This window comes from Saimiri boliviensis, chromosome 2 (genome assembly GCF_048565385.1).
Source record: "Saimiri boliviensis isolate mSaiBol1 chromosome 2, mSaiBol1.pri, whole genome shotgun sequence".
Taxonomy (NCBI): Eukaryota; Metazoa; Chordata; class Mammalia; order Primates; family Cebidae; genus Saimiri; species Saimiri boliviensis.
Window position 1 is genome coordinate 215,609,762 of NC_133450.1, and position 24,082 is coordinate 215,633,843.

At 40.1% G+C, this 24,082-nt stretch overlaps 2 protein-coding genes across 6 annotated transcripts in view; one reads left to right on the forward strand and one right to left on the reverse strand.

Moving 5' to 3' along the window:
• Positions 1-189: 189 nt before the first annotated feature.
• Positions 190-17,331, reverse strand: ZBTB26 (zinc finger and BTB domain containing 26). 3 transcript variants are annotated; one of them, XM_010351384.2, is made up of 2 exons: positions 17,202-17,331; positions 190-5,514 (listed from the first exon to the last, which is right to left on the reverse strand). In XM_010351384.2, exon 2 carries the CDS (start codon positions 5,502-5,504, stop codon positions 4,179-4,181), a length of 1,326 nt encoding a protein of 441 aa, XP_010349686.1. In that variant the 5' UTR covers positions 5,505-5,514; positions 17,202-17,331; the 3' UTR covers positions 190-4,178. The 3 variants fall into 3 exon arrangements, with proteins under 3 accessions (XP_010349686.1, XP_003940701.1, XP_074251417.1); XM_003940652.4 differs by having other exon boundaries at positions 17,206-17,283; XM_074395316.1 differs by lacking the exon at positions 17,202-17,331 and adding an exon at positions 15,100-17,192.
• Positions 17,332-17,436: 105 nt separating this feature from the next.
• RABGAP1 (RAB GTPase activating protein 1) overlaps positions 17,437-24,082 on the forward strand; it is a 178,597-nt gene continuing 171,951 nt past the window's right edge. Inside the window, exons 1-3 of one of the 3 annotated variants that reach the window (XM_074395311.1) lie at positions 17,437-17,637; positions 21,007-21,092; positions 23,025-23,156. The gene's annotated coding sequence lies outside the window, so the exon portion shown is untranslated. Of the gene's footprint in view, positions 17,638-21,006; positions 21,093-23,024; positions 23,167-24,082 lie in introns of all 3 variants that reach the window. The other 2 variants (XM_074395310.1, XM_074395309.1) reach the window with 2 other exon arrangements.

Consider the following 24,082-nt stretch of genomic DNA (forward strand, 5'->3'; position numbering starts at 1 on the left):
GCCGGCAAGCCGCATGTCTCAAGTCCCAGTTTCGGCTTTCGAGCTGTACCTTTTTTTTTTTTTTCTTTTGAGACGGAGTTTTGCTCGTGGCCCAGGCTGGAGTGCAATGGCGCGGTCTCGGCTCACTGCAACCTCTGCCTCCAGGGTTCAAGCGATTCGCGCCCCTTACTCAGCCTCCCAAGTAGCTGGGATTACAGGCGCGCGCCACCACGCCCGGCTAATTTTTGTATTTTTAGTAGAGACGGGGTTTCACCATGTTGGCCAAGCTGGTCTCGAGCTCCCGACCTCAAGTGTTCCGCCGGCCTCGACCTCCCCACGTGCTGGGATTACAGGCGTGAACCACCGCGCCCTGCCCGAGCCGTTTCCTTTTGTGAGTCCTCCGAAACATCCGAATTGGAGACGGGGTGTGAGGTTTGGTCATGGCACGTCTGTCAGAGTAACCAGACCTTTTACGGATTATTCTGGGACGATTTCTCTCCTTATTGGGGCCCCCTACAACTTGAAAGGTGGGAGAGGAGAGACTGTCATAAGGATCTGTATTCGAGATTGCCTAGGTAATGTCCCATCAGGAGCTGGCCCCAATCTCTGGATCTAGCTTCACACTTAAAACCGCTCCTCCCTCCCAAAACTTTTGGCCCAGCTGTTTCCTCTGACGTGTGCTAGCCTTTTCCCTCATCTTTAAAACTCGTTTATAAATCTCATCATCCCTGAAGCCATCCTGAACTGCCCTAGGATAGTTGGTTCCCAACTGGGAACCTGTAATCCCTTTGACTGCTTTCATTATTGCACTTAACACACCTATATTAATTTGTGTCTCATCTAGGCAGAGGTATTTAGGACAGTGGCTTACTCATCGTTTTATTCTCAAAGTCTAGCACTTAGTAGGCATCAATATCTGTGCTGAATGAAGGTATGTGTGAACCAATTCTTAAAGGCAGTTGCTCTGCTCCTTCAGCCAACAGGTTCTCATGGAAATAATTGACTCTAGTAACAAAGTTCTGGTTAATTCATATTTTCTTCTGAAGGCAAGCTCAGCATGCTTGATTAATATGTATTTTTAAGACTATGCATAAAAAGGCATTCCTGTATTCAAAGTAAAGCAATTTAAAAAGAATAGGAGGGAAGAGTGAGAAAATAAACCATTCACACTAGAGCTTTAATCGTCACACTTTTATTAAGGATACTTCCCCATAATAAGTGAAGAGGTAGTTCATAGTATGTCTAACATACAACAGATTTAGAACAGCTATTCATGAGCTGAAATAAAATATTCTGGGTTGTTTAGGACAATATTTTAGAAATAGTGACACTGGTCACCTTCCATTTATTAGATCTGCTAAAAAGAAACTTAAACAAATTAAAACCATATCTGATTTACCTCAGAGCCACTTCAGTTTGGAGTTTATCTTTCATATTAAATAATAAATAAATGTGACAGAGTAATTTTTTTTTAAAATCAAACTATGGTAGAGAGTCATCTCCTTTTTAGTTCTCCTGGGGATCCATAAAATACAAATGCTGAATGATAAAGGTTTTAAAAATCTTCCTCCTTTAGAGAAATATGACTAGTTTTGAAAGTCATCTTCCTCTATAAAATGTACTGGATATCAGTAACTTGACTTCTTTGCAATATAATCTAACAAACATGTATAAGCAAAGAAGGAGGAAAGTCAAGTTCCACAAAAATTAGAAAAATGTCTCACAGAAACAGAACACCTCTCCAGCCAAAAAATGGAGGAGACTGTAAATCACTTCAGTGGTTTGCATTTTCAAAAGGTGAGAACTAAATGTTTTACTGACACAAAACCACAAAGTTGTTGATTTTAACTGATTGAGTACAGCAAGGCAGCTTTATTATTCCTAGTATAAAAGCAAATTGAGACCTTGTTTTACTAAGACCACATGAGACTATAAGCTCCATGAGGGCAGGAACTACATCAATCTTACCTTCATTATCCTCAGTATCTAGCATAGTGTTCGGCAACAGTAGGTGCTTAACTAATGTTTCCTGAACAACTGAATGAACTCAGAAATAGTCTCCAACCAAAGAGACCTATCTTATTTGAACCTGTGCCTTTTAGTCTTCAAATCAGTAACAAAAACAGGACATGAATGTGAGCAAAGGAAGCATTCCATCTTGAAATTTCCCTGTAAAGAAATGATGTTGACAGAAAATACCAAACATGCTGTTTGGATGACAGGGTAGAGTCTCACTATTGCATAGAATTGGTACGCTTTGGCTGGATCATGTAAAAAATCACAATGCTAGGAAGCATCATTAGACCATATAACAAGTGACGTCAGGCATAAGGTACCTATTAGTCTTAGCACTCAACTGTATTATCATTTTAAGGATTTGAACAAAAGACAAAAATCATATTTCAAATCTGACTCACAAGATGATAATTTACATGTGATAACAATGATACATGTACATGTATCAAGCATAACAATTTAAGATCCCCTCTGACTATATAAGTCTAATTTTTCAAATCTGCATGCACTCTCATAGCTCAAAAATAAAAACAGAAAAATCCTGATGGAAATTAACACCACTTTCCATACAAAATCAATTTCACATATAGATCCTTCTCACATTATTCTTGCTTTTTCCCTCCCTAAACAACACCTAGCAAATCACTCACTTGGATGGGAAGAATATAATACTCATCTAACTAAAAAATAATTAATATAAATCCCTCTGCAATATTTTGTTGGCAAAATCCAGGTTGTTTCAGAAAGCCAACAAGGAGACACAAAGGGGAAACACAAACTAGGAGCTTTTTGCTAATGCAGTATTCTTCATGTACTAAATCTTTTAAAGCCAAGGGTTTAAAATAATAGCTCATATTTAGTTATACCTTGGCCAGTATTGGCCAAGCCACCTCTTCAGGCTTTGGATACCCCAACCTAAAATCAAAGAGGTGTAGTAAATGATTTCTTAAGCTTCTCTAAGGACTCTGCTAACACTATTACCTAAATCTAACTCATGGGTGAGAAACAAATAACACTCAAAATTTTAGGTCTGAAGTACATGTGTTTTAGGAAAAATTTGTTTGGTTTTTCCTTTTTGAAAATTAACTTTGTATTTACCATCTATCAAAGGCAGCAAAGTGGGACAGTGTACCTTTAAGAGGTATGTCTGAATACAGAAATTTGATTGCCCCTTGTGTGTCCAACTTAACTTTTTTCATCCACTTTGGAAATTAAGGTACAGGAGGAAATGAAAATTCAGACTTTTATGGTGCACAGGACAAAACTGATGGCCAAACTCACCTTTCTGATGGCCAAACTCTGAAACAAAATTCAGAGACAAATAGCCTCTTTTTAGAGAGCCCATTATACTTAAGCACATTTTTAGTGTGCCTGGAGCAGTCTTGATCTCAAAAGCATCAAGTAACACACTAATTATAAGCATCTGGCCTCTTATGGGACACGCTACCAGAGAAACCTCCCATTTAAGTGCTGTTGTATAAGTGTACTTCTATCCCTGTTGATTAGGCTTCTCATGGCCACCCCTAACTATCTGCCTGCAGGTGTTCCTGAAGAGAGGGTACTCTGGTGTATGTGAACAATTCAATGAGATGAGGTTGGGCTATGATACTGTTGAAAAGAGTACATAACAAACCAGCATACTTCTTTATAACCAGCTCTAAGACATGTACAGATGGTAGAAGCAGATTCATTTATCAGACATGGAGGAATAATCAATAGGCAACCATAAGTTCTATCATATTTTTAGGTCAATAGCAGTATCACCTTATATCTCAGCCTATTTTCTACCAAAGAAAGATTGTTCACTTCTCTTAACATAGCAACTATTAATGGAGAGTAGGTGATATTAACTTGTTGGTACCTTCATAATGTGCCTAGTGAAAAGCCTAAAACAGTGTCAGTCTAAGACATAAGTCAATGTTAGGTAGACAAAAGGAATTATTCCTTGGGAAAGGAAAACAGACTTTACAAGATAAATTAACTCAAAACAGAAAATGGAAGAGGGCAAAAGTAAGGCAAATCCACTCCAAGTGGTAAGTTGCCTGGTCTATTAGTGCTTTGACTCACTCCCTACCACCTGCACAGAGGCTTTGGAGAAGTCCAACTAGCAAAATCACTCCTAAAAAGACTGAGACTATTGCCACATTCTCAGTCAGTTCAAGTTGTGAGCATGAAGCCCCTACTCAATTCACACAAGTACTATCATTTCTTAAGTTCAGAACAGCTTGGGCCAGTTTACCTGCATCCAGAACCTGTGTTGCATCAGGTTGTGGCTGACACCCTTTAGAGTCTGTGACTGTTGTACATGCAAAGGAATCAAAATCCACTGTGAGGTCTTGTACATTTCTCTCATTGGCATTATCAAAGCTGTTTTTGCCATGCAGCTGTTTAAGGTGTTTCCTCAAAACTGGTTTATGTGCAAAAACCATATCACAATAGTTACATTTATGGGGCTTATCTCCACTGTGTAGGTTAAGATGATCCTGTAAGGAACACTTCTGAGAAAAGGTTTTCCCACAGATTTTACACTGGAAAGGTTTAATTCCGGCATGCACACGCATGTGTCGATGAAGGTTGCCTTTCTGAGTAAAAGTCTTGCCGCAGAGTAGACACATAAAGAGTTTGTGCATTTTTAAATGGTTGGCGTAGTTCTCCAGGTGACGAAACACCCTGGTACACTTTGGGCATTGGTGATGCCACTGTAGGCCTTTGTCTATACCTCGACTATTAGGACCAAAGACATCTTTTGAGGCCATGATGATGTTATCATTGCCTGTATAAGAAACGGCATAATTGTGGAGATGGTTTTGTTCTATTTCACTTACTCTGTTTTCCACAGTTGAATTTATCAGGGAGTGCTGGGGCTCTGATGAATGTAAAGCAGTGGGTTCAGAAGAAATAAACTGGTTCTGATCTTTTTTACTTCTAACCTCTGATACATCCCCAATAGATTCTACCTTAACAATCTGAATATCACTGTCCTCCATATCCATACTGTCTTCAGATGGATGAATACAAGGTGAGTCCTGCTTTGGGGAGCCTCTGACATCTCCCTGCTGTTCGTTTGACTGGGGAGAAGCACTCTGTGGTTCACATCCCTCTTTACTATCCATTGGTTGTTTTGGCTTTATAAACTTCCACAGGGCCTGTGTGCACCGTTCTACAATGTGGCTCATCTGAAGAAAACTTGCAGCAGTCAAGTAATTTACCAGTTCCATCTCGGGGAATTCCAGCACACCACTATAACAGGATAAGAGCAATTGTCTCCCCACTTCAGAACTCTGTAATATGGAGATTTTCACCTCTCTGGAATCATTCAGTAAAAACTGGTCTCTTAAGAAGGGAGAACCTGCAGCAAACACAATTTTATGCCCCTGTACCTCAATATCATCTATGAGAACTGTAACATCACAAAATTTATTCTCTTCTCTTAATTTGTTCATTTTTTGTAACATTGAATCTCCATAATTTTCAAACTTGAAGTGAAGGAGATCTGATCTTTCAGACATTTTGGCAGACCTAAAGAACAGAAATGTAAAAAGGTGGAATTTAAGGAAATTCAAACAATTAAGAAAGCTGGATTTACCTTCCAAAAACAAATCTGTGTTTTCATATCTGTATTGTACATTATGCAATTGAAATTTTCCTTGAAAGAGGAAGCCACTATAACAAGTTTCAAAGGCTGTTAACAATTACTGCTTACCAACATCAAGTGCCAGTTGCACCTAAAGAGTGGACTTGTATTTGTGTAAATAGCTTGGCATTCATTCAACTTCCAAAGATACTTAATACAAGAATAGTACTTGAGATAGTCCAAGAGTATCTTTTAACTTCTCACATGAGAATTCTATCAGGTTTCTAAAGCAAACTAAAACATGCCCACACAAGTAAAGATGAAATAATTATCTTATTTTGTAAAAAGCTGTGAACCTGCTTCTTCTAAGACAAGAGCAATTGTCTTCCCACTTCCAAATTCCAATATGGAGATTTTCACCTCCCTTGAATCACTCAGTAAAAACTGGTCTCTTAAGAAGGGGGAACCAAAAAAAAAAAAAATAAGAAGGAACCTATAGCAAACGTGGGTTCCTTTGCTCTGTATTTTAAACAACTGCACTGACACTGCCCCTTTTCTGTTTAAACTGATATAAACTTATTCATACAAGTATTTCTGTAATGAAATGAAAGTCACATCTGTAGACAATGTTTAGGCAAAGACAGAGTTCTTTTTTTTTTTTTTTTTTTTTTGAGACGGAGTTTCCCTCTTGTTACCCAGGCTGGAGTGCAATGGCGCGATCTCAGCTCACCACAACCTCTGCCTCCTAGGTTCAGGCAATTCTCCTGCCTCAACCTCCTGAGTAGCTGGGATTACAGGCACGTGCCACCATGCCCAGCTAACGTTTTTTGTATTTTTAGTAGAGACGGGGTTTCACCATGTTGACCAGGATGGTCTCGATCTCTTGACCTTGTGATCCACCCGCCTCGGCCTCCCAAAGTGCAGGGATTACAGGCTTGAGCCACCGTGCCTGGCCCGACAAAGTTCTTTATCCTGTCCATTCTGGAAAAATCTAAACTCTCTCTCTCTCTTTTTTTTAATTTTTTTTTGAGACAGAGTCTCACTCCATTGCCAGGCGCCAGGCTGGAGTGCAGTGGCGCGATCTCGGAGCAATTCTCCTGCCTCAGCCTCCTGAGTAGCTGGGACTACAGGTGCATGCCACCATGCCCAGCTAATTTTTGTATTTTTAGTAGAGATAGGGTTTCACCATGTTGGCCAGGATGGTCTCGATCTCTTGACCTCATGATCCGCCCACCTCAGCCTCCCAAAGTGCTAGGATTACAGGCGTGAGCCACCGCGCCCAGCTAAACTCTTTTAAGGAATATTTCTTGATATAGAAAATAAAATACTTGATGTAGAAAAACTAGATGAGCTACGTCGTGGGAATCTGAGGAGGAGTAAGATAGATCTAATCAATCCCTATTAATCATTACTCATTATGTGGACTACTAGAACTGATTCATAAATGTTGCCTTGGCTTCTTGCTTATGTTACCTCTAATACAGTTTTCATACCACCACATCTTTCAAAAACAGAGACCTGATTATACCCTACCCCCTATCTAAAATCCTTCAGTGACTTCCCATCATCTCCTGGATGAAGAACTAACTCTTGAGTATAAACCAATTAACCAAACCTAATCATGATTAAGGTAAACTGGAAACACTCATTCAACAATGGAGAAGGTATCTTTCCCCAAACTGTCTGCATACTGATTCCTTCTATAGCAATTCCTTGGGAGAAAGTCTCCATGTTCTGATTCCATACTCTCATAAATGATTTTCTCATAACCTGGCTCCCCATTTGTCTCTCTCTCAAGGGGAAAGATAAATTTTGCCATGCAACATGGCAATTCCAGTCCACTAGTCATTGTAAACTAATGACATAATTAATTGGCATTCTCTTTGTATACCAGTCTTTTACAAGATTGGTAGGTACATTAGGTCTGTCCTTGAGATATAGCTCTATAATCTTAATGCATCAAGAAATTCACCGAATTTTATGTATTAATCAAGCCCTTAGCTCAGAGTTAGATGAGACAACCAACTTCTGGCCACATCTGGCCCCCAAAGTCCAATCTTTATAATCTTAACTTCTCTAACAATGAATATCAGCTACTGATGGCAGAGTCCAAGTTTTATTCTTATTCCTTAGTGCCTGATATGTAAAAGCACTCTCTTGGCTCCAGACATTATGATACTTGTTTCCTTAGTTTAAGACACTACTTTCTAACCTGGGCATGGTAGCTCACACCTATAATCCCAGCACTTTAGGAGGCCAAAGCGGGAGGGTCACTTGAGGTCAGGAATTTGAGACCAGCTTGACCAACATGGAGAAACCCCATCTCTACTAAAAATACAAAATTAGCCAGGTGTAGTGGTGCATGCCTGTGCTGAGGTAGGGGAATCGCTTGAACCTGGGTGGCAGAGGTTGCAGTGAGATCCCACCATTGCCCTCCAGCCTGGGCAACAAGAACTATACTCTGTCTCAAGACAAACAAACAAACAAAAAACAAAACAAAAACAAAAGCCTACTTTCTGAACAATTCTGACTCTTTTATTTTCTCTCAGAGGCCCTTTCCTGATGGCTTAATAAAGTAGAATTGTCTCTACCGGGCCATTGCATAGTATTCCTTCCTATCCAAACTCCAGGTTTAACTGCATTAGAGGAAAGCATCTCCATCTAATGCTGGGAACTTGCATCTTCTAAGACAAAACATTCTTTCCTTTTGCTTTGAATTATATTATACATATTGCAGCTACATTGCTTGCCCCATTATTGGCCAAACTCTCTTCTGTTCAAATCAATATGTATTCCAATCACCTAATATTGTACAGCAAGTGCTCAGTTTGCATTAGTTGAACCTATCAGATTAGTTTGACAGCAGTAAGGAAGAACTGTTGTTAGGAAGATCAGCTTAGTGTCTGCAGAAGCATTATAGGTATGAGGCCATGGTGGTCTAGAAAGAAATAAAAATGGGAATAAGAAGAAAGGAAAAATAACAAAAGATATCTCAAAGAACTTGGAAACTGACTGGATATAGAGAATGAATAAATGAAATGTGTAAAGATTCTAAATTTAGGAGTTCAGTTGAATGAGAATGGCCTTGAAAGAGAGGTGAAATTTAGGAGAGGGAACTGGTATGGCACCAGTAAAATAACAAGTAATAAGTATATTAAAAAAAAATACACAAAGCATAAGCTTTCCCCTTATATGACATTTTGAATGTCCAGATAATAATAACAATAAATACAAAAACTGCGTTGAGAGAGGAGCGAAGTAGACAAGCAAATGAAACATCAGAGAAAAGACAGTGAGTATCAAATATGAAGGGAAAATCTAGAAGATAAACAGGGAATATGTCAGTAATTTAAATAGCAAAACTATTATCATTGGTCACTTTATGCAACTGCAGTGGCTTAAAATAATCATTCTGGAATTGGAATGGTGAATGTTCCAATTTATAACCAGAGTTGTAAAAATGACTTGTTTCAAGTGGCCAAACAAAAGTGGCATTCTTTTTTAGCATTAGCTGGTTTTGAAGGTGCCTATAAAACCCTCAGGTCGGGCTGGGCGTGGTGGCTCACGCCTATAATCCCAGCACTTTGGGAGGCCGAGGTGGGTGGATCACGAGGTCAAGAGATCGAGACCATCTTGGTCAGCAAGGTGAAACCCCGTCTCTACTAAAAATACAAAAATTAGCCGGGCATGGTGGTGCACGCCTGTAGTCACAGCTACTCGGGAGGCTGAGGCAGGAGAATTGCTTGAACCCAGGAGGTGGAGGTTGCGGTGAGCCGAGATTGTGCCATTCCACTCCAGCCTGGGTAACAACAGCGAAACTCCTTCTCAAAAAATAAATAAATAAATAAATAAAAATAAAATAAAACCCTCAGGTCAGGATTTTCGTCCTCACACCACAAAATAAGCATTCATTGCTTTTACCTATATTATATCAGTATTTACAATGCTTTAGACAACTATCCTCAAAGACAGTTGTTCCTTGCTGTAAAGATGAAGAGCTGGAGTGTAGTTTCATTTAGTCATGTGTCATATGACAGTGTTTCAGTCAACAATGAACTGTATATACAATGACGGTCCCACAGACTATAATACCATATTTTTACTATATCTTTTCTATATTTAGGTACGTTTAGATACATAAACACCATTGTGTTACAATTCCCTGCAGTATACAGTATAGTAACATGTGGCACAGGTTTGTAGCCTAGGAGCAATAGGCTATATCATACAGCCTAAGTGTGTAGTAGGCTATACCATCTAGGTTTGCATTAAGTACACTCTGCGATGTTCACACAATGAGGAAATCACCTAATGACGCATTTTGCAGAATGCATCCCAGTCGTTAGGTGATGCATGACTGTGCTTCCTATCTATCAGTTCTCAAGAAAATTATCAACAAGAGCAGCCAACCAGATAGTTCAGGGAAGTGCTTGCTTTGATATGTCTGCTGTAGTCTAAGAATGTGAGCAAACTTTATTGGCTTTTTTTTTTTTTGAGATGGAGTCTCGCACTGTCACCCAGGCTGTAGCGCAGTGGCTCACTGCCATCTCCGCCTCCTGGGTTCGAGCAATTCCTCCTCCTCCTCCTGAGTAGCTGGGACTACAGGCATGCACCACCATGCCCAGCACATTTTTTTGTATTTTTAGTAGAGACGGGGTTTCACCATATTGGTCAGGATGGTCTCGATCTCCTGACCTTGTGATCCGCCCGCCTCGGCCTCCCAAAGTGCTGGGATTATAGGTGTGAGCCACCGCGCCCGGCCTTATGGGCTTTTTAAAAGAATATTTTCCCTAGGATGTGTCAGCCTAATCTATTGTCTCTCTTTGATAAATTCTTATTTCCAGGCCACACATCTTATCCCTTAATTGTTTCCTGTCACTAGTTTCTCTTTCCAATAGACTGTTATTTGAGGGCAAGGGCCAATGGTTTGTTATACTTTACACAGCTCATTTGACAAAAAAACAGAAAAATGAGTTCTTAACGTTCCCTAATGAAATTATTACTCAGCTATGGTAGAGAAGCTCTTCATTATCATGATATCCTCTTTTGAGTGCCTGTGGAAAGCTTTCTTTCTAGAGTTTGTTTCCAAAATAGTTTTGGCAATATAAAACCAAATTTTATCTTTTTTTTTGAGACAAGGTCTCACTCTGTCTGTCATCTGTCACCCAGGCTAGAGTGCAGTAGTGTAATCAAAGCACACTGCTGCCTTGGCACCAAGGCTCAAGCAATCGTCGTGCCTCTGCTTTGTTAGTAGCCAGGACTACAGGTACACACCATCACACCTGGCTAATGTTTTTATTTTTTGTAGAGACAGGTTTCACTGTGTTGCCTAGCCTGGAGTGTAGTGGTGCAATCAAATCTCACTGTAACCCAAAACTCCTGGGTTCAAGCAGTCTTTCTACAAGGCCTCCCAAAGTGCTAGGATTACAGGCATGAGCCTGTTTTAAATAGCTAAAAAAAATTTTTTTTAGGCCAGGTGTGGTGACTTATGCCTGTAATCCCAGCACTTTGGGAGGCTGAGGCAGGCAGATCATGAGGTCAGGAGATCGAGACCATCCTGGCTAACACAGTGAAACCCCATCTCTACTAAAAATACAAAAAATTAGCCAGGCGTGGTGGCATGTGCCTGTGGTCCCAGCTACTCAGGAGGCTGAGGCAGGAGAATCACTTGAACCCGGTAGGCAGAGGTTGCAATGAGATTAGATTGTGCCACTGCACTCCAGCCTGAGCGACAGAGCGAGACTCTGTCTTTAAAAAAAAAATGTTTTTAATAGTTAAAAAAAAAGTTTTTTATGAACCATCTTAATTTTATTTTAAAATAAGAGAAATGGTAACTAATCTTCCTTGCTACATTCCAGGTATAGATGCTATACCTAAATTAACCCATTTAGGCTAAACGCAGTGGCTTATGCCTGTTTTCTAGCACTTTGGGAGGCTGAAGTGGGCACATTACTTGAGCTCAGGAGTTCAAGACCAGCCTGGCCAACATGGTGAAACCCCATCTCTACAAAAAATACAAAAATTAACTGGTCATTGTGGTGTGTGCCTGTAGTCCCAGCTTCTTGGGAGCCTCAAGTGGAAGGATGGCTTGAGCCCAGGAGGCAGAGATTGCAGTGAGCCATGATCATGCCACTGTACTCCAGTGTGGGTGACAGAGCCAGATCCTATCTCAAAATAATAATAATGATAGTAATAAATAAATTGACCCATTTAATCCTGAAAATCTGTACAGGTAGATATTATCATCATCCCACATTTTGTATATGAGGAAACTAAGCTTAGAGAACATAAATAACTTGTAAAGGCTAACAGAGGTTGAAAGCATTAAGTGTTAGATATGGAACTTGTGTTTACACTGCATGATGCCAAAATCCAGGTATGAAACAACTAAGCTAGGTACAGTTTCTTTTTATTCTTTTTTTGAGATGGAGTTTCAATCTCATTGCCCAGGCTGGAGTGCAATAGTGCGATCACGGCTCACTGAAACTTCTGCCTCCCATGTTCAAGTGATTCTCCTCCCTCAGCCTCCTGAGTAGCTGAGATTACAAGCACCTAACACCATGTGTGGCTAATTTTTGTGTTTTTAGTAGAGATAGAGTTTCACCATGTTGGTGAGGCTGTTCTCAAACTCCTGATCTCAGGTGATCTGCCCACCTTGGCCTTGAAAAGTGCTGGGATTACAGGCGTGAGCCACTGCACCTGACTGGTACAGTTTTATCTCAAGGATAATATTAATTGTGTAACTCTTCAGACTTCCTTCCTTACATTCAGTATCACAAACATAGGCCAAGAAAATTTTATTGAGCTGCACACTTATGACTTGTATATTTTTGTTATGCTTTCAAAAAAGGTTTATGTTTAAAAACAAAAATTATAACTCAAGCCATATTTGCATGAAATTAGAAGACTTAAATGGCAAGCATTTATGTATTAGTCATATTCCTGATTGCATGTTATCCCCTTATCCTTATTATACCTTTCTCATCTATTTTACTTTGTGTTATTTTCCATCTTTTGTGTATTCATATTTGTGGACTGAAACTTAATGCCATTTGCAAATAAAGCAGAGAATAAAAATTATGAATATATTTGATTTCAGAATCCCCAATTTTGATTTCAGAATTTGATTCAGAATCCCCCACTGTAGGTAACTTCTAAGTACAGTAGTAATTGCTCAAAGTAGTCATAAAAATCACTCACATAATTTAGAATTCTAGAATTCTATAATATAGAATCTAAAATTATGCTTCTTGTAACTGAAAGAAATTAAAGAATTGATCAGGTAGATCAGAGACACTGTCACCACAATTTGTTGATTCTTTCCTCAGACTGATCACCAGCTCCTCACTCCTCCATTCTTACACCATTTCCATAGGTTAGGTCTTTATCATCTATCACCTCAGTTACAGAGATTAAATCTGAATACTGTTGAGTTTCTGTTAGCAAGTTTTGCATGATCATTTCTCAAATATCAATATTCTTATTTCCTCTTCATTTATATTTATACAAACCTTCCACAATTATAACTAATTTTAAATTTTCCCTTTGTTCAAATAAGAATAGTAAAAAAGGACTGATTATTGAATATTCCAGGGTGGACAATGTTCATTGCCATACTATTGGCAGTGAGAAAATAGTTTCTTTTCTCAAATGCTTCCAATAACTACTGGCAAGTAAAATTTTTCTATCTGTATAATAAATTCCTAAGCTATGTATCAGTTTGCTTCCTCACCTGTCTCACAAAAGTGCCCTTATCTTTCAACTTACCACTCACAACTACTTGGGAATCTTTGTCCCTCACTGACATATGTTCTTTTTCTAAAGAGGCTTTATTATACTACAGCCTTTCTCTCTATAAACCGTAATCTTGTTCATTTAGGTAACTTTCATGACACTATATTCTCCAAGTTCTCAAGCTTTTGTTTCAACTTTTAAGTAATATGTGCAAAATATATTCTTCTTGAAAAACTGTTGAAGATTTTAGATGTAATTTCCCTTCTCAATGACCTTCTCTCCCTGCATTTTATTTATTTATTTATTTATTTATTTATTTATTATTTTTTTGAGATGGAGTCTTGCTCTGTTGAGCAGGCTGGAGTTCAGTGGCACAATAATGGCTCACTGCAACTCCACTTGAACTCCTCCTGAGTTCAAGCAATTCTCCTGCCTCCCAAGTAGCTGGGATTAAGGCACATGCCACCATACCTGGCTAATTTTTATATTTTCAGTAAAGATGGGGTTTCACTATGTTGGCCAGGCTGGTCTTGAACTCCTGACCTCAAGTGAGCCATCCACCGCAGCCTCCCATTGTGCTGGGATTGCAGGCATGAGCCACTGTGCCCAGCCCCTTCTGGCATTTTAAAAACAATACTTCTATATGTTTAGTCACAGAAAGTATAACATAATTAAGTTTCTTGTACATGAACCATACATATTGTTTTGCAGCTTACATTTTTCACTCATTGTTTTTGAGAGCAATTTATGTTGACAAATATAGACCTAATTCTTTTTATTTTTCTATTTTTTGAGACCAAGTCTCACCCTGTCACCGAGGTTGGTGTGCAGTGGTGTGATCTTGGCTCACCACAACCTTAGCCTCCTAGGTTTAAGTGATTCTCATGCCTCAGCCTCTCACCTCCCAAAGTGCTGTGATTACAGGCACTGGCCTAGTTCTTTTTTTAAAACTGTTATGCAGAAGTGGACAAATTACTTAACTATTGATCTCAGTTTTCCACCACTGTTTTGCTGATCTGTTCCTTGAGGCTTCACTAAAGAGTTTAAGTATCTCTTTCAAAGCTAAGTCTTCAATTTTTTGCTACGTTTTTTCAAAAAGCCTGTCTTCTGTTTCTCAAGGTTTTATTACCTCTCTATTTTAACGATCCCTACATCCCAATCCCCATGGCCAAACTTAACCAAGCTAAACCTCAGTTCAAGGTACTCAAAAATACCTGTTCTAGGCTACTTCTCTATCACTGGAAATGCATGATGCCTCCACTCATGCACTGTCTAAACTTCAATAAGCCAAAAAAAATTTTTAAGGAGAATGGCTTGGAGAGTAGTAAACATAGAGACAAGGAAGCACTTAAGTATGTGATTACTCTAACAGATCAAGACAGAATGACACGGGCCTGAAGAGAGACAACAACAATATGGATGGAGAGGGGGAAAAAGATTTGAAAGACATTTCAGACAAAGAACTCATGGGCTTGGTGACCAATGAGGGGAAAGGGTCAATATGACTCCAGGATATTTGGTTTGAGTAACTGGATATTTCTGATTTAGTGTAATTCAATAAAGCAGGGAGTATCGGAGGGCATGATCATGAGTCTGGTCTTGAGCCAGAGAAGCCTGCCTCACATTAAGGTGAGGATTCATGAGCTGGGTGGATATGAAGAAGAGACCTGATTACAGATGTAAGTGATAAATGAAAGCATGAGTGGAAGAAATTAACCTAAAGTGACAGAGAGTGGAAACAGACCTAAGATAGGAAGAAAGAAAGAAAAAACATCAAACATAAATCCTTTACTTACCTTCTTCTCAACCTGGGTCTCCTTCCAAGCCTCTCCATTTTTATCAATGAGCCTCTCTTTGCTTAAAATTTTCCCACTCCTTTGGCTCCTACATTCAGTCACTGCATAGAGCAGTGGGTAAAACCATGGACTCTGGAGCCATATTTCCTAGGATCAAAACGCTGCTCAACTATCTTCTGTGTAACCTTGAACCACTCTGCTTCAATTTTCCCATCTACCAATAGTAATTTACTTCTTAGGGTTGTTATGGAAAATAAATGATTTAATTTTTTAAAGAGCTTAGAACAGTGTCTGTTATGTACCTTATAAGTATGTGTTAGGTAAACAAATAAAGATTGTCAGTTTTCTTTGTGAAATCCTTTATATGTGTCCTATTCTTATTCCCATTTAACACTAAATCAGCTGAGGTGCCTAATATTTCACAGAGTATCACCTCATCACTGTACTAAATTGCTTTTTAAAAGGTCACTAATGACCTCTCCATGAAGAAATGAAATACTCTCCCCTCCTCCAAGTCTCGATACTCTGCATGAATTGATCAAGTGGTCCCTCCTCAAAATTCTCTTCTCTTGATTGCTGGGACTTCTTGGCTGCTGGAAACCTGCACTCTTAAGCTTTATTGCCTACCTCTATTTCCACTACTCTACTGACTACTACTGGCTCCAATTCCTCTTTCTGCTTCATAAATGCACACCCCAAATTTCCTTATGTTTCAAAATTCTCTTCCTGATGTCAGCTATTCCCATGGTTTCCACTTATATGTTGATAATTCAAACTTTTACCTCTATACAATGTTTAGGCTGGCTACAGATGTGCATTTCCCACTCTATGCTGGACAGCTCTATGTGTCTATCTCATTAGATCTTTAATTCAGCATGTCCAAAAAACGAATTCATAATCTACACTAAGCTTATGGCTTTATTTCTCATAATGGGATCATCATCCTTCAAACTCAGAGGTCTAAAACCTAAGAATTAGATTTGGTCCCTCTCACTTCTTCAGCATTCAGTTAATCATGGAGTCTTGACATAATCATCTCCAGTATACTTGTCTCCTTTCCAATAACACCATTATAACTGTATTTCAGGAATTCTTTGCCTCTCACTAGGCTGGTATCTTTATCCTTCAAAAGTATCTCCAATAAGAGTTCCTAGCTTTTAGCTAAAGAGTCTAAATGCAGTTAATAAAAATTCCTTCTCCATGGGCTTCTATAGAACAAAATGATTTTCTGCAGTGCAAATCTGACCATATCAATCTTCTGCTCTAAACTCTTCAGAAAGTTACCCGTCTCCTTTAGGATTACATCGTTCACCATATGGACCTCAGTTGACTTTCCCAGTCTCCTATCCATTCTGTGCATAGGAGTCCCCCCATTTCCTCCTCTTCCCACACAAGTAATGCTCAGTCATTTCTCCACAGCATTGCAACTGTTCTCCCTGAAAAGCTCTTCAACACCTTAACCCTCTCCAAGTATAAATCAGACATCACTTTCTAAAGCCTTCTCAGCAACTGCCCCTTGAGCAATTAACACATAAAAGACTGGTACATATATATATACACACACATAGGAGTACTTATTTGTTAAGATCTGTCTCCCAAACTTAATCCTGAAAACTGGAACAGTATCTTGCGACTCTCCAGTGTCTGGCATAGTGCCAGTAATATAAAAGGTGCTGCAGCCAGTGGCCAAATAGGGGAAAACCCCAGCAAAAGGGTAACCTAGCACTCATAGAGATTCTCAAGGACTGGCACTGAATGCCTTGTCTTGGGCTAGCTCCCGTGGCTCGTTTTCTTAGGGCCTCACCTCTGGCACTTCTTATAAGATGCCAGAGTCAGGACCCCAAGCTAACTGCTGGGCCCTCAGCTGGGGTCCTAGGAGGCGGTCCCAGGGGCATGCTCGGGCTCCCCACTCCAGTCGCAGGGAAGGGAAAGGGGCGGGGCGCAGCGTGGGCCGGGCCAACGGCTCCACAAGTCCCCCGGAGCCTAGGCCATCCTCTCGGCTCCCATTCCAGTGCAGGTCCCGGCCGATCCAGGGCCCCAGGGGGTTCCATTTTGAGAGACCCCGCACCCCAGCCCGGCGCTCCGGCCGCCTCCGCACTTACAGACCCGGGGGAAGGCCGCCGTCAGGATCCGGCAACGCCAGGAGCTCCGGCCCCTCGGGGCTCCGGGAAGGGGGAGGGGCAGGGAACCCGAGCCAAAGGGGGACCCAACGGAACCGGAAGGGCAGCCCTGGCCGGACAAAGACAACTTCCAGGTCCCATGGTCCTCTCCGCCAATCGGAAGGCTCGGAGGACAACGGGGGGCCCCAGAGGGGGAATTTCCGCGTTGTGGGCGGGGCGCAGGCGGGGATGGTGGGGGCGTTGTACTCTCCTCACTACCTTCTCTGTCTGCTACCCTGAGGATCCCTGGCTTCTTAGCGTCTGTGCACCTCACAGGGATCCGCTGCCTGGGACCTAGTCTCAGCGGCTCTTCCGCAGCTGGGCCTGAACGCTTTGCTGCCTCCTTGGGCCTGAAGGGCTCCCGTGCACTTAAACTTTGGTAAGTTCTCCTCTCACTTTTGGATGTGTTTTTCAGGAATCTTACCTTAAGGTTCTTCCTTATTCCTAGGACAATCTCTTGAATTCCCATGGCTTCCGTCACCTACTTCGTGCTGACCATTCACCACCCAGCCAGCTACATGAAAGAGCTCTTCAAATGATTGTCCTAATGTGAATGTTCCTCTTAATCTCAAGTTCATCTCATCTAGAAGATGAGATGACCAGACCAGAAGACTTGAGGATCCTTCTAGGGTTCTTTTACTTGCCAATCCACTTTACTGGTTTCTCCCCATTCTTTTCGTTTTTGGTGGTGGTGAGGGGCTTTTTATTGTGGTAAACATGCGTAACGTTTATTACTTTAATAATTTATAAGTGTGAAGTTCGATGGCTTTAAGTACATTGACAATGTTGTGTAACCATCACCATTAACTATCCCCCAACTTCATTTTTTTAGCCTGTGGATATCCAGTTTCCCCAGCCCCATTTATTGAAAGGATTGGCACCTGTGTTGAAAATCAGTTTGCCGTTTATATGAGCGTTTATTTCAGGGCTTTCTATTCTAGTTCATAGGTCTGTCTGTCTGTCCTTATGTAATACTTCCCTGTCTTAATTGCTTTAGCTTTGTAATATGTTTCGAAGTCTGGAAGTGTAAGTCCTCCAACTTTAATCTTCGTTTTCAAGGTTGTTTCGGTCTTTCCGGGCCTTTTGGAATTCCATGTAAATTCGACAATTGGCTTTCCTGTTTCTTTGAAGAAAAGCTTTTGGAATAGAAATTGTTGAATCTGTAGGTCTCTTTGGGTAGCACTGTATCGACATACTACCAATTTTAAGTGTTCCTGTCCATGAACATAGAATGTTTTCCCATTTATTTGGGCCTTTGATAATTTTGTTCAGCAGTGTTTCCTGGTTTTCGACATATTTAATACATTTAGATGTTATTTTGAATGGAATTGCTTTCGTAATTTTTTTTCATATTGCTCATTGCAGGTGTATAGAAAAAACTGATTTTTGAATCTTGGTCTTGTACCCAACTTTGCTGAATTTCTTTATCAGCTGTAGTAGCTCTCCTGTGGATTTTGGGGGATTTTGTAAGATAGTGTTGTCTGAATAGAGACCTTATACCTCTTTCTTTCCAATGTGGATACTTTTAATTTTTCTTGTCTAATAGCTCTGGCTAAAACGTCCAGTACAGTGAACAGCAGCAGTGAAAGTGGGAATCCTTGTCTTATTTCTGATGTTAGGGGTAAAGTTTTAGGGTATTCAATGATCTTAAATCATTGAATATGATGTTAGCTGTGGGTTTTTCATAAATGCCTTTATTATGTTGAGGAATTTTATCTCCTTTCTTAAAGGGTATTGGGTCCTGTGAAATGCCTTTTCTACATCAGTTAAGATAATCATGTGTTTTTTCCTTTGTCCTATTGATGTGCTGTAATACATTGATTTCACGTTGATCTCTTGCATTCTTGGGAAGAATCCCACTAGTTCATGGTGAATAATTATTTTAATATCCTGTTGGATCGAATTTGTTTATATTTTGTCGAAATGTTTGCATCTATATTCATAAGGGATATTGGTCTATAATATTCTTTACTTGTGATGCATTTATATGGTGTTGCTATAAGCGTAATGCTGGCCTCATAGAAGGTGTAAGGAAACTTTCCCTCTTCAATTTTACAAAAGTTTGAGAAGGACTGTTGTTAGTTCTTTCTTAAAAGTATAATAGAAAATTCACTGATAAAGCAATCTGCTGCAGGACTATCGACCTCCTGGGCACAAACAACCCACTTCAGCCTTCCAAGTAGCTGGGATTACGTGTGCCTGCCACCATACTCCGCTAATTTTTATACTTTTTATAGACACAGGTTTTCAGCATTTGCCCAGGCTGATCGTGAACTCCGGAGTTCAAGTGATCTGCCCTCCCAGGCCTCCCAAAATGCTGGGAATACATGTGTGAGTCACTGCTCTCAGCCTTTCCCTCTTTTTTTTTTTTTTTTTTTTTTTTGAGACGGAGTTTTTGCTCTTGTTACCCAGGCTGGAATGCAATGGCACGGTCTTGGCTCACCGCAACCTCTGCCTCCTGGGTTCAGGCGATTCTCCTGCCTCAGCCTCCTGAGTAGCTGGGATTACAGGCACGCACCACCATACCCAGCTAATTTTTTGGATTTTTAGTAGAGATGGGGTTCCACCATGTTGACAAGGATGGTCTCGATCTCTCGACCTCGTGATCCACCCGCCTCGGCCTCCCAAAGTGCTGGGATAACAGGCGTGAGCCACCGCGCCCGGCCTCTTTCCCTCTTTTTAATGTAGTTATTTACAACTCTAAATTTCCCTCTGATCACTGGTTTCACTACAGCTAATAAGTTTTTTGTATATTAAATTATTTTCATTCATTTCTAAGTAGTTTCTAATTTCCCTTTTAATTTCTTCTTTGACTCAGTGGTTAAGAGTGTTTTTTAACTTCCAGATATTTGTGACTTTTCCAGTGTTCCTTGTTATTAATTTCTAACTTCATCTATGTGGTCCGAGAAGATACTTTGTATGATATCTACCTTGTAAAATATTACGAAACTTGAATGGTGGCCTAACATACAGTCTGGTGAATGCCTCATGTGCTTTAGAGAAGAATGTGTATTCTGCTCTTTCTGGGTGGAATGTTCTGTATATGTCTTTTAAGTATAGTTGGTTTATTATGATGTTCAGGTCCTCTATTTCTTCATTTATCTTCTATCTGATTCTTCTCCCCATGATTGAAAATGGGGTATTGTAGTCTCCCACTAATATTGTAGAACTGTTTATTTCTCCTTTTAATTCTGTCCAATTTTGCTTCATGTATTTTGAGAGTCTGTTACTAGGTATGTAACTGCCTGTAATTTTAATATAATCTTGTTGTAATGAACCTTTTATTCATGTATAATGTCTTTCTTTGTCTCTTGTAACTTTTTTTAATTTTAAAATCTATTTTGTCTAATTGTAGTATGACCACGTGAGCTCTTTTTCAGTAACATTTGCATATCTTTTTTCCTTAAATTATTATTATTAATATTTTCTGAGACAGAGTCTTGCTCTGTTGCCCAGGCTGAAGTACAGTGGTGGTATCTTGGCTGACTGCAACCTCCACCTCCTGGGTTCAAGCGATTCTTCCACCTCAGCCTCCTGAGTAACTGGAATTACAGGCACACGCCACCATGCCCAGATAATTTTTGTATTTTTAGTAGAGACGGAGTTTCACCGTGTTGGTCAGGCTGGTCTCAAAACTCCTGATCTCATTATCCAACTGCCTCCTCCTCCCAAAGTGCTGGGATGACAGGGATAAGCCACTGCACCCAGCTCTTTCTCCTTAAATTATTGAAATTTTTTTTTTTTGTAGAGACCGGGTCTTGCTGTGTTCCTCAGGCTGTTCTTGAACTCCTGGCCTCAAGCTATTGTCGCTCTCCCAAAGTGCTGGGACTGCAAGTATGAGCCACTGTATCTGGCCCTTTTCTAATCTTTTATATTCAAGTTATTTATGTTTTTGGATGTCAAGTGATTCTCTTGTAGAAGCATTTAGTTAAATCATTGGATTGTGTGTGTTTTTAAAATTATTTTGTCCATTCTTTTTTTAAATTAAATATATTTTTAGAGACTGGCTCTCACTCTGTTGCCCAGGCTGGATTATAGTGGCATGATCATAGCTCACTGAAGCCTCAAACCCCTGAGCTCAAGTGGTCCTCTCTCCTCAGCCTCCCAAGTGGCTGGGACTACAGGTGTGCAGCACCACACTTGACTCCTTTCTTTTCTCTTTTTTTTTTTTCTTTTGAGACAGAAACTCATTCTGTCACCTAAGCTAGAGTACAGTGGTGCAGTCTTGTCCCACTGCAGTCTCTGCCTCATGAGTTCAAGTGATTCTCTTGCCTTAGCCACCTGAGTAGCTGGGACCACAGGCATGCGGTACCATCCAGCGATCCGCTTGCCTTGGCCTCCCAAAGTGCTGGGATTACAGGCATGGGTCGCTGCACCTGCCCTTGACACCTTTTTGTCTTTAGATTGGAGAGTTTAAACCATTTAGATTTAAAGTAATTATTGATAAAGAGATATTTATATCTGTCACTTTTCTATTTGTGTTTTATATGCTTTTTCAAAATTCTCATTTCCTTCATTACTGCTTTTCTGTGTTAGTGTTTATTTTTTAATCATGAAACATTTGATTCCCCTCTCCTTTTCTTTTGTATATATTCTACAGATATTTTCTTGGTGGTTACCATGGGTATTACACTCAACATCCAAAAGTTGTAACAATCTAATTTGAATTGATACCAATTAACTTTAGTAGCATATAAAAACTCTGTTCATGTAAAGCTCTGCCTTTTCCTTTCTGCTACTGATGTCACAGATAACATTTTATATATTGTATATTCAACAACATAAATTTTTTTATGCATTTGACTTTTAAATCAGAAAATAAAAAGTGGAGTTACAAATCATAATTATAATACCTGCTTTTTTAATTTTTTTAAGACGGGATTTCACCATGTTGGTCAGGCTGGTCTTGAACTCCCGACCTCAGGTGATCTGCCCGCCTTGGCCTCCAAAGTGCTTTACAAGCGTGATCCACCACGCCCAGCCAATACTTGCTTTTATAGTTCCCAGTGTATTTGACTTACTAGAGATCTTGGTTTCTTTATATGGCTTTTGAATGTACTTGCGTTTCAACCTGTCGGTTTCCCTTTAGTATTTTTTTTTTTTTGTCTTTTTTTTTTCCTTTTTGTGGAGAACGGGGTCTCGCTATATTGCCCAGGCAGGTCTCGAACTCCTGGGCTCAAGCTATCCTCCCGCCTCTGCCTCCCTAAGAGCTGGGATTACAGGCGTAAGCCACAGCGCCTGGCCCCCTTTAGTATTTCTTGAAGGGCAGGAATGCTGGTGGTAACAAACTCCCTTGGTGTCTTTATTAAGGAATGTCTTAACTTCACCCTCGTTTTTGAAGGACAATTTTGCCAAATATAGAATTTTCCATGACAGTTTTTTTTTTTTCCCCAGCCTCTCAGGTTTCAGGTGGTAATCTTATTGGCTGATAATTTTATTACAGTTCTTTGTATGGGACAAGTTGCTCATCTCTGGCTGCTTTCAGGATTCAATTTTATTTGCCTTTTGACAGCTTAATTATAATATATTTGGTGGTTTCTTAGTATTTCCTATCAGGAGTCTGATGAGCTTCTTGGATTTGTATATCATGTTGTTCATGAAGTTTGGAGAGTTTGGACCATTATTTCTTGAAATATTATTTCTGCCCTTTCTTCTTTGGAATTCCCACAATTCATTACGCTTGTCTTCCTGATGGTATCCCACAGGGTCCCTTCGGTTTTATTTACTGTTCTCTTTTCTTCATTCTTTTTTCTTTCTATTCTTCAGATGGAGTAGGAGTCACAAAGAATCCACCTCTCAACCTAGACAACAATTGTACCAGCAGCAACTCTGAAGTAACTATGTTGGAACTCTGGAGTCTGTTCGAATGCTTACATCTTCCAAGGGAGAGCTTGGCTGGTAAATAGAGGTTAATTTCAGTCTTATGTCAGCTTTTAGTGTGATAGCAGCTACTCATTCAGTGTTACTTAACCCTGTAGCAGGCAGCTGTGTCCACATTCCTGGTGTGGCTTGCTGGAGGCTGGGTGGGCAATAAAAACTTTGTCCTCCAAATACTGGCTATCTACAATCTGGTTGCTGATGACTGAGGTGCAGGTGCGAAGGATGGTTGCCGCTGTCTTGACCCCACCCCCCACCAGCTGAATCTGCTTCCAAGGGTTTTAAAGGAATAGCCACCTGTGTTTGTTTGCTTCCCTCTTACCCGATTTATGAGTCAGATATTGAAGGATTAGGATATTCAAAAACAATCACTTAGGCAAGGGAAAGTAGAAGCTACTGCATATAACCAGGGAAAGAAACAGGCTAAGAAAAGACCTGGGAAAACCTTAAGCTTTCACCTTAAACTGATCCTGATCCCTAGCACAGTGACAGTTATAAAAGCCTAGCAAAGATGGAGGCAGAAGGAGAATCTTATTTTCAGAGTCACCACATTGTAAGATTCAAATGTTCAATTTTCAACAACAACAAAAAAACATAAGGATTTAAAGTGAAGCCAGATGTGGTGGCATGTGCTTGTAGTTCCATTTACTTGGTTGTTACTGGCCAACATAGTGAGACCCCACCTCTAGTTGAAAAATAAAATTAAAAAAAAAATCACCAGACATACAAAGGAACAGGAAAGTATGGTCTATTCAGAAGAACAAAATAAATCAACTCAAACTATTCCCAAAGAAGCTGAGATAGATATCTGACTTGATAGACAAAGGCTTTAAAACAACTATTTTGAAGTTACTCAAAGAACTAAAGGGGCAGGGCACGGTGGCTCATGCCTGTAATCCCAGCACTTTGGGAGGCAGAGGTGGGTGGATCACCTGAGGTCAGGAGTT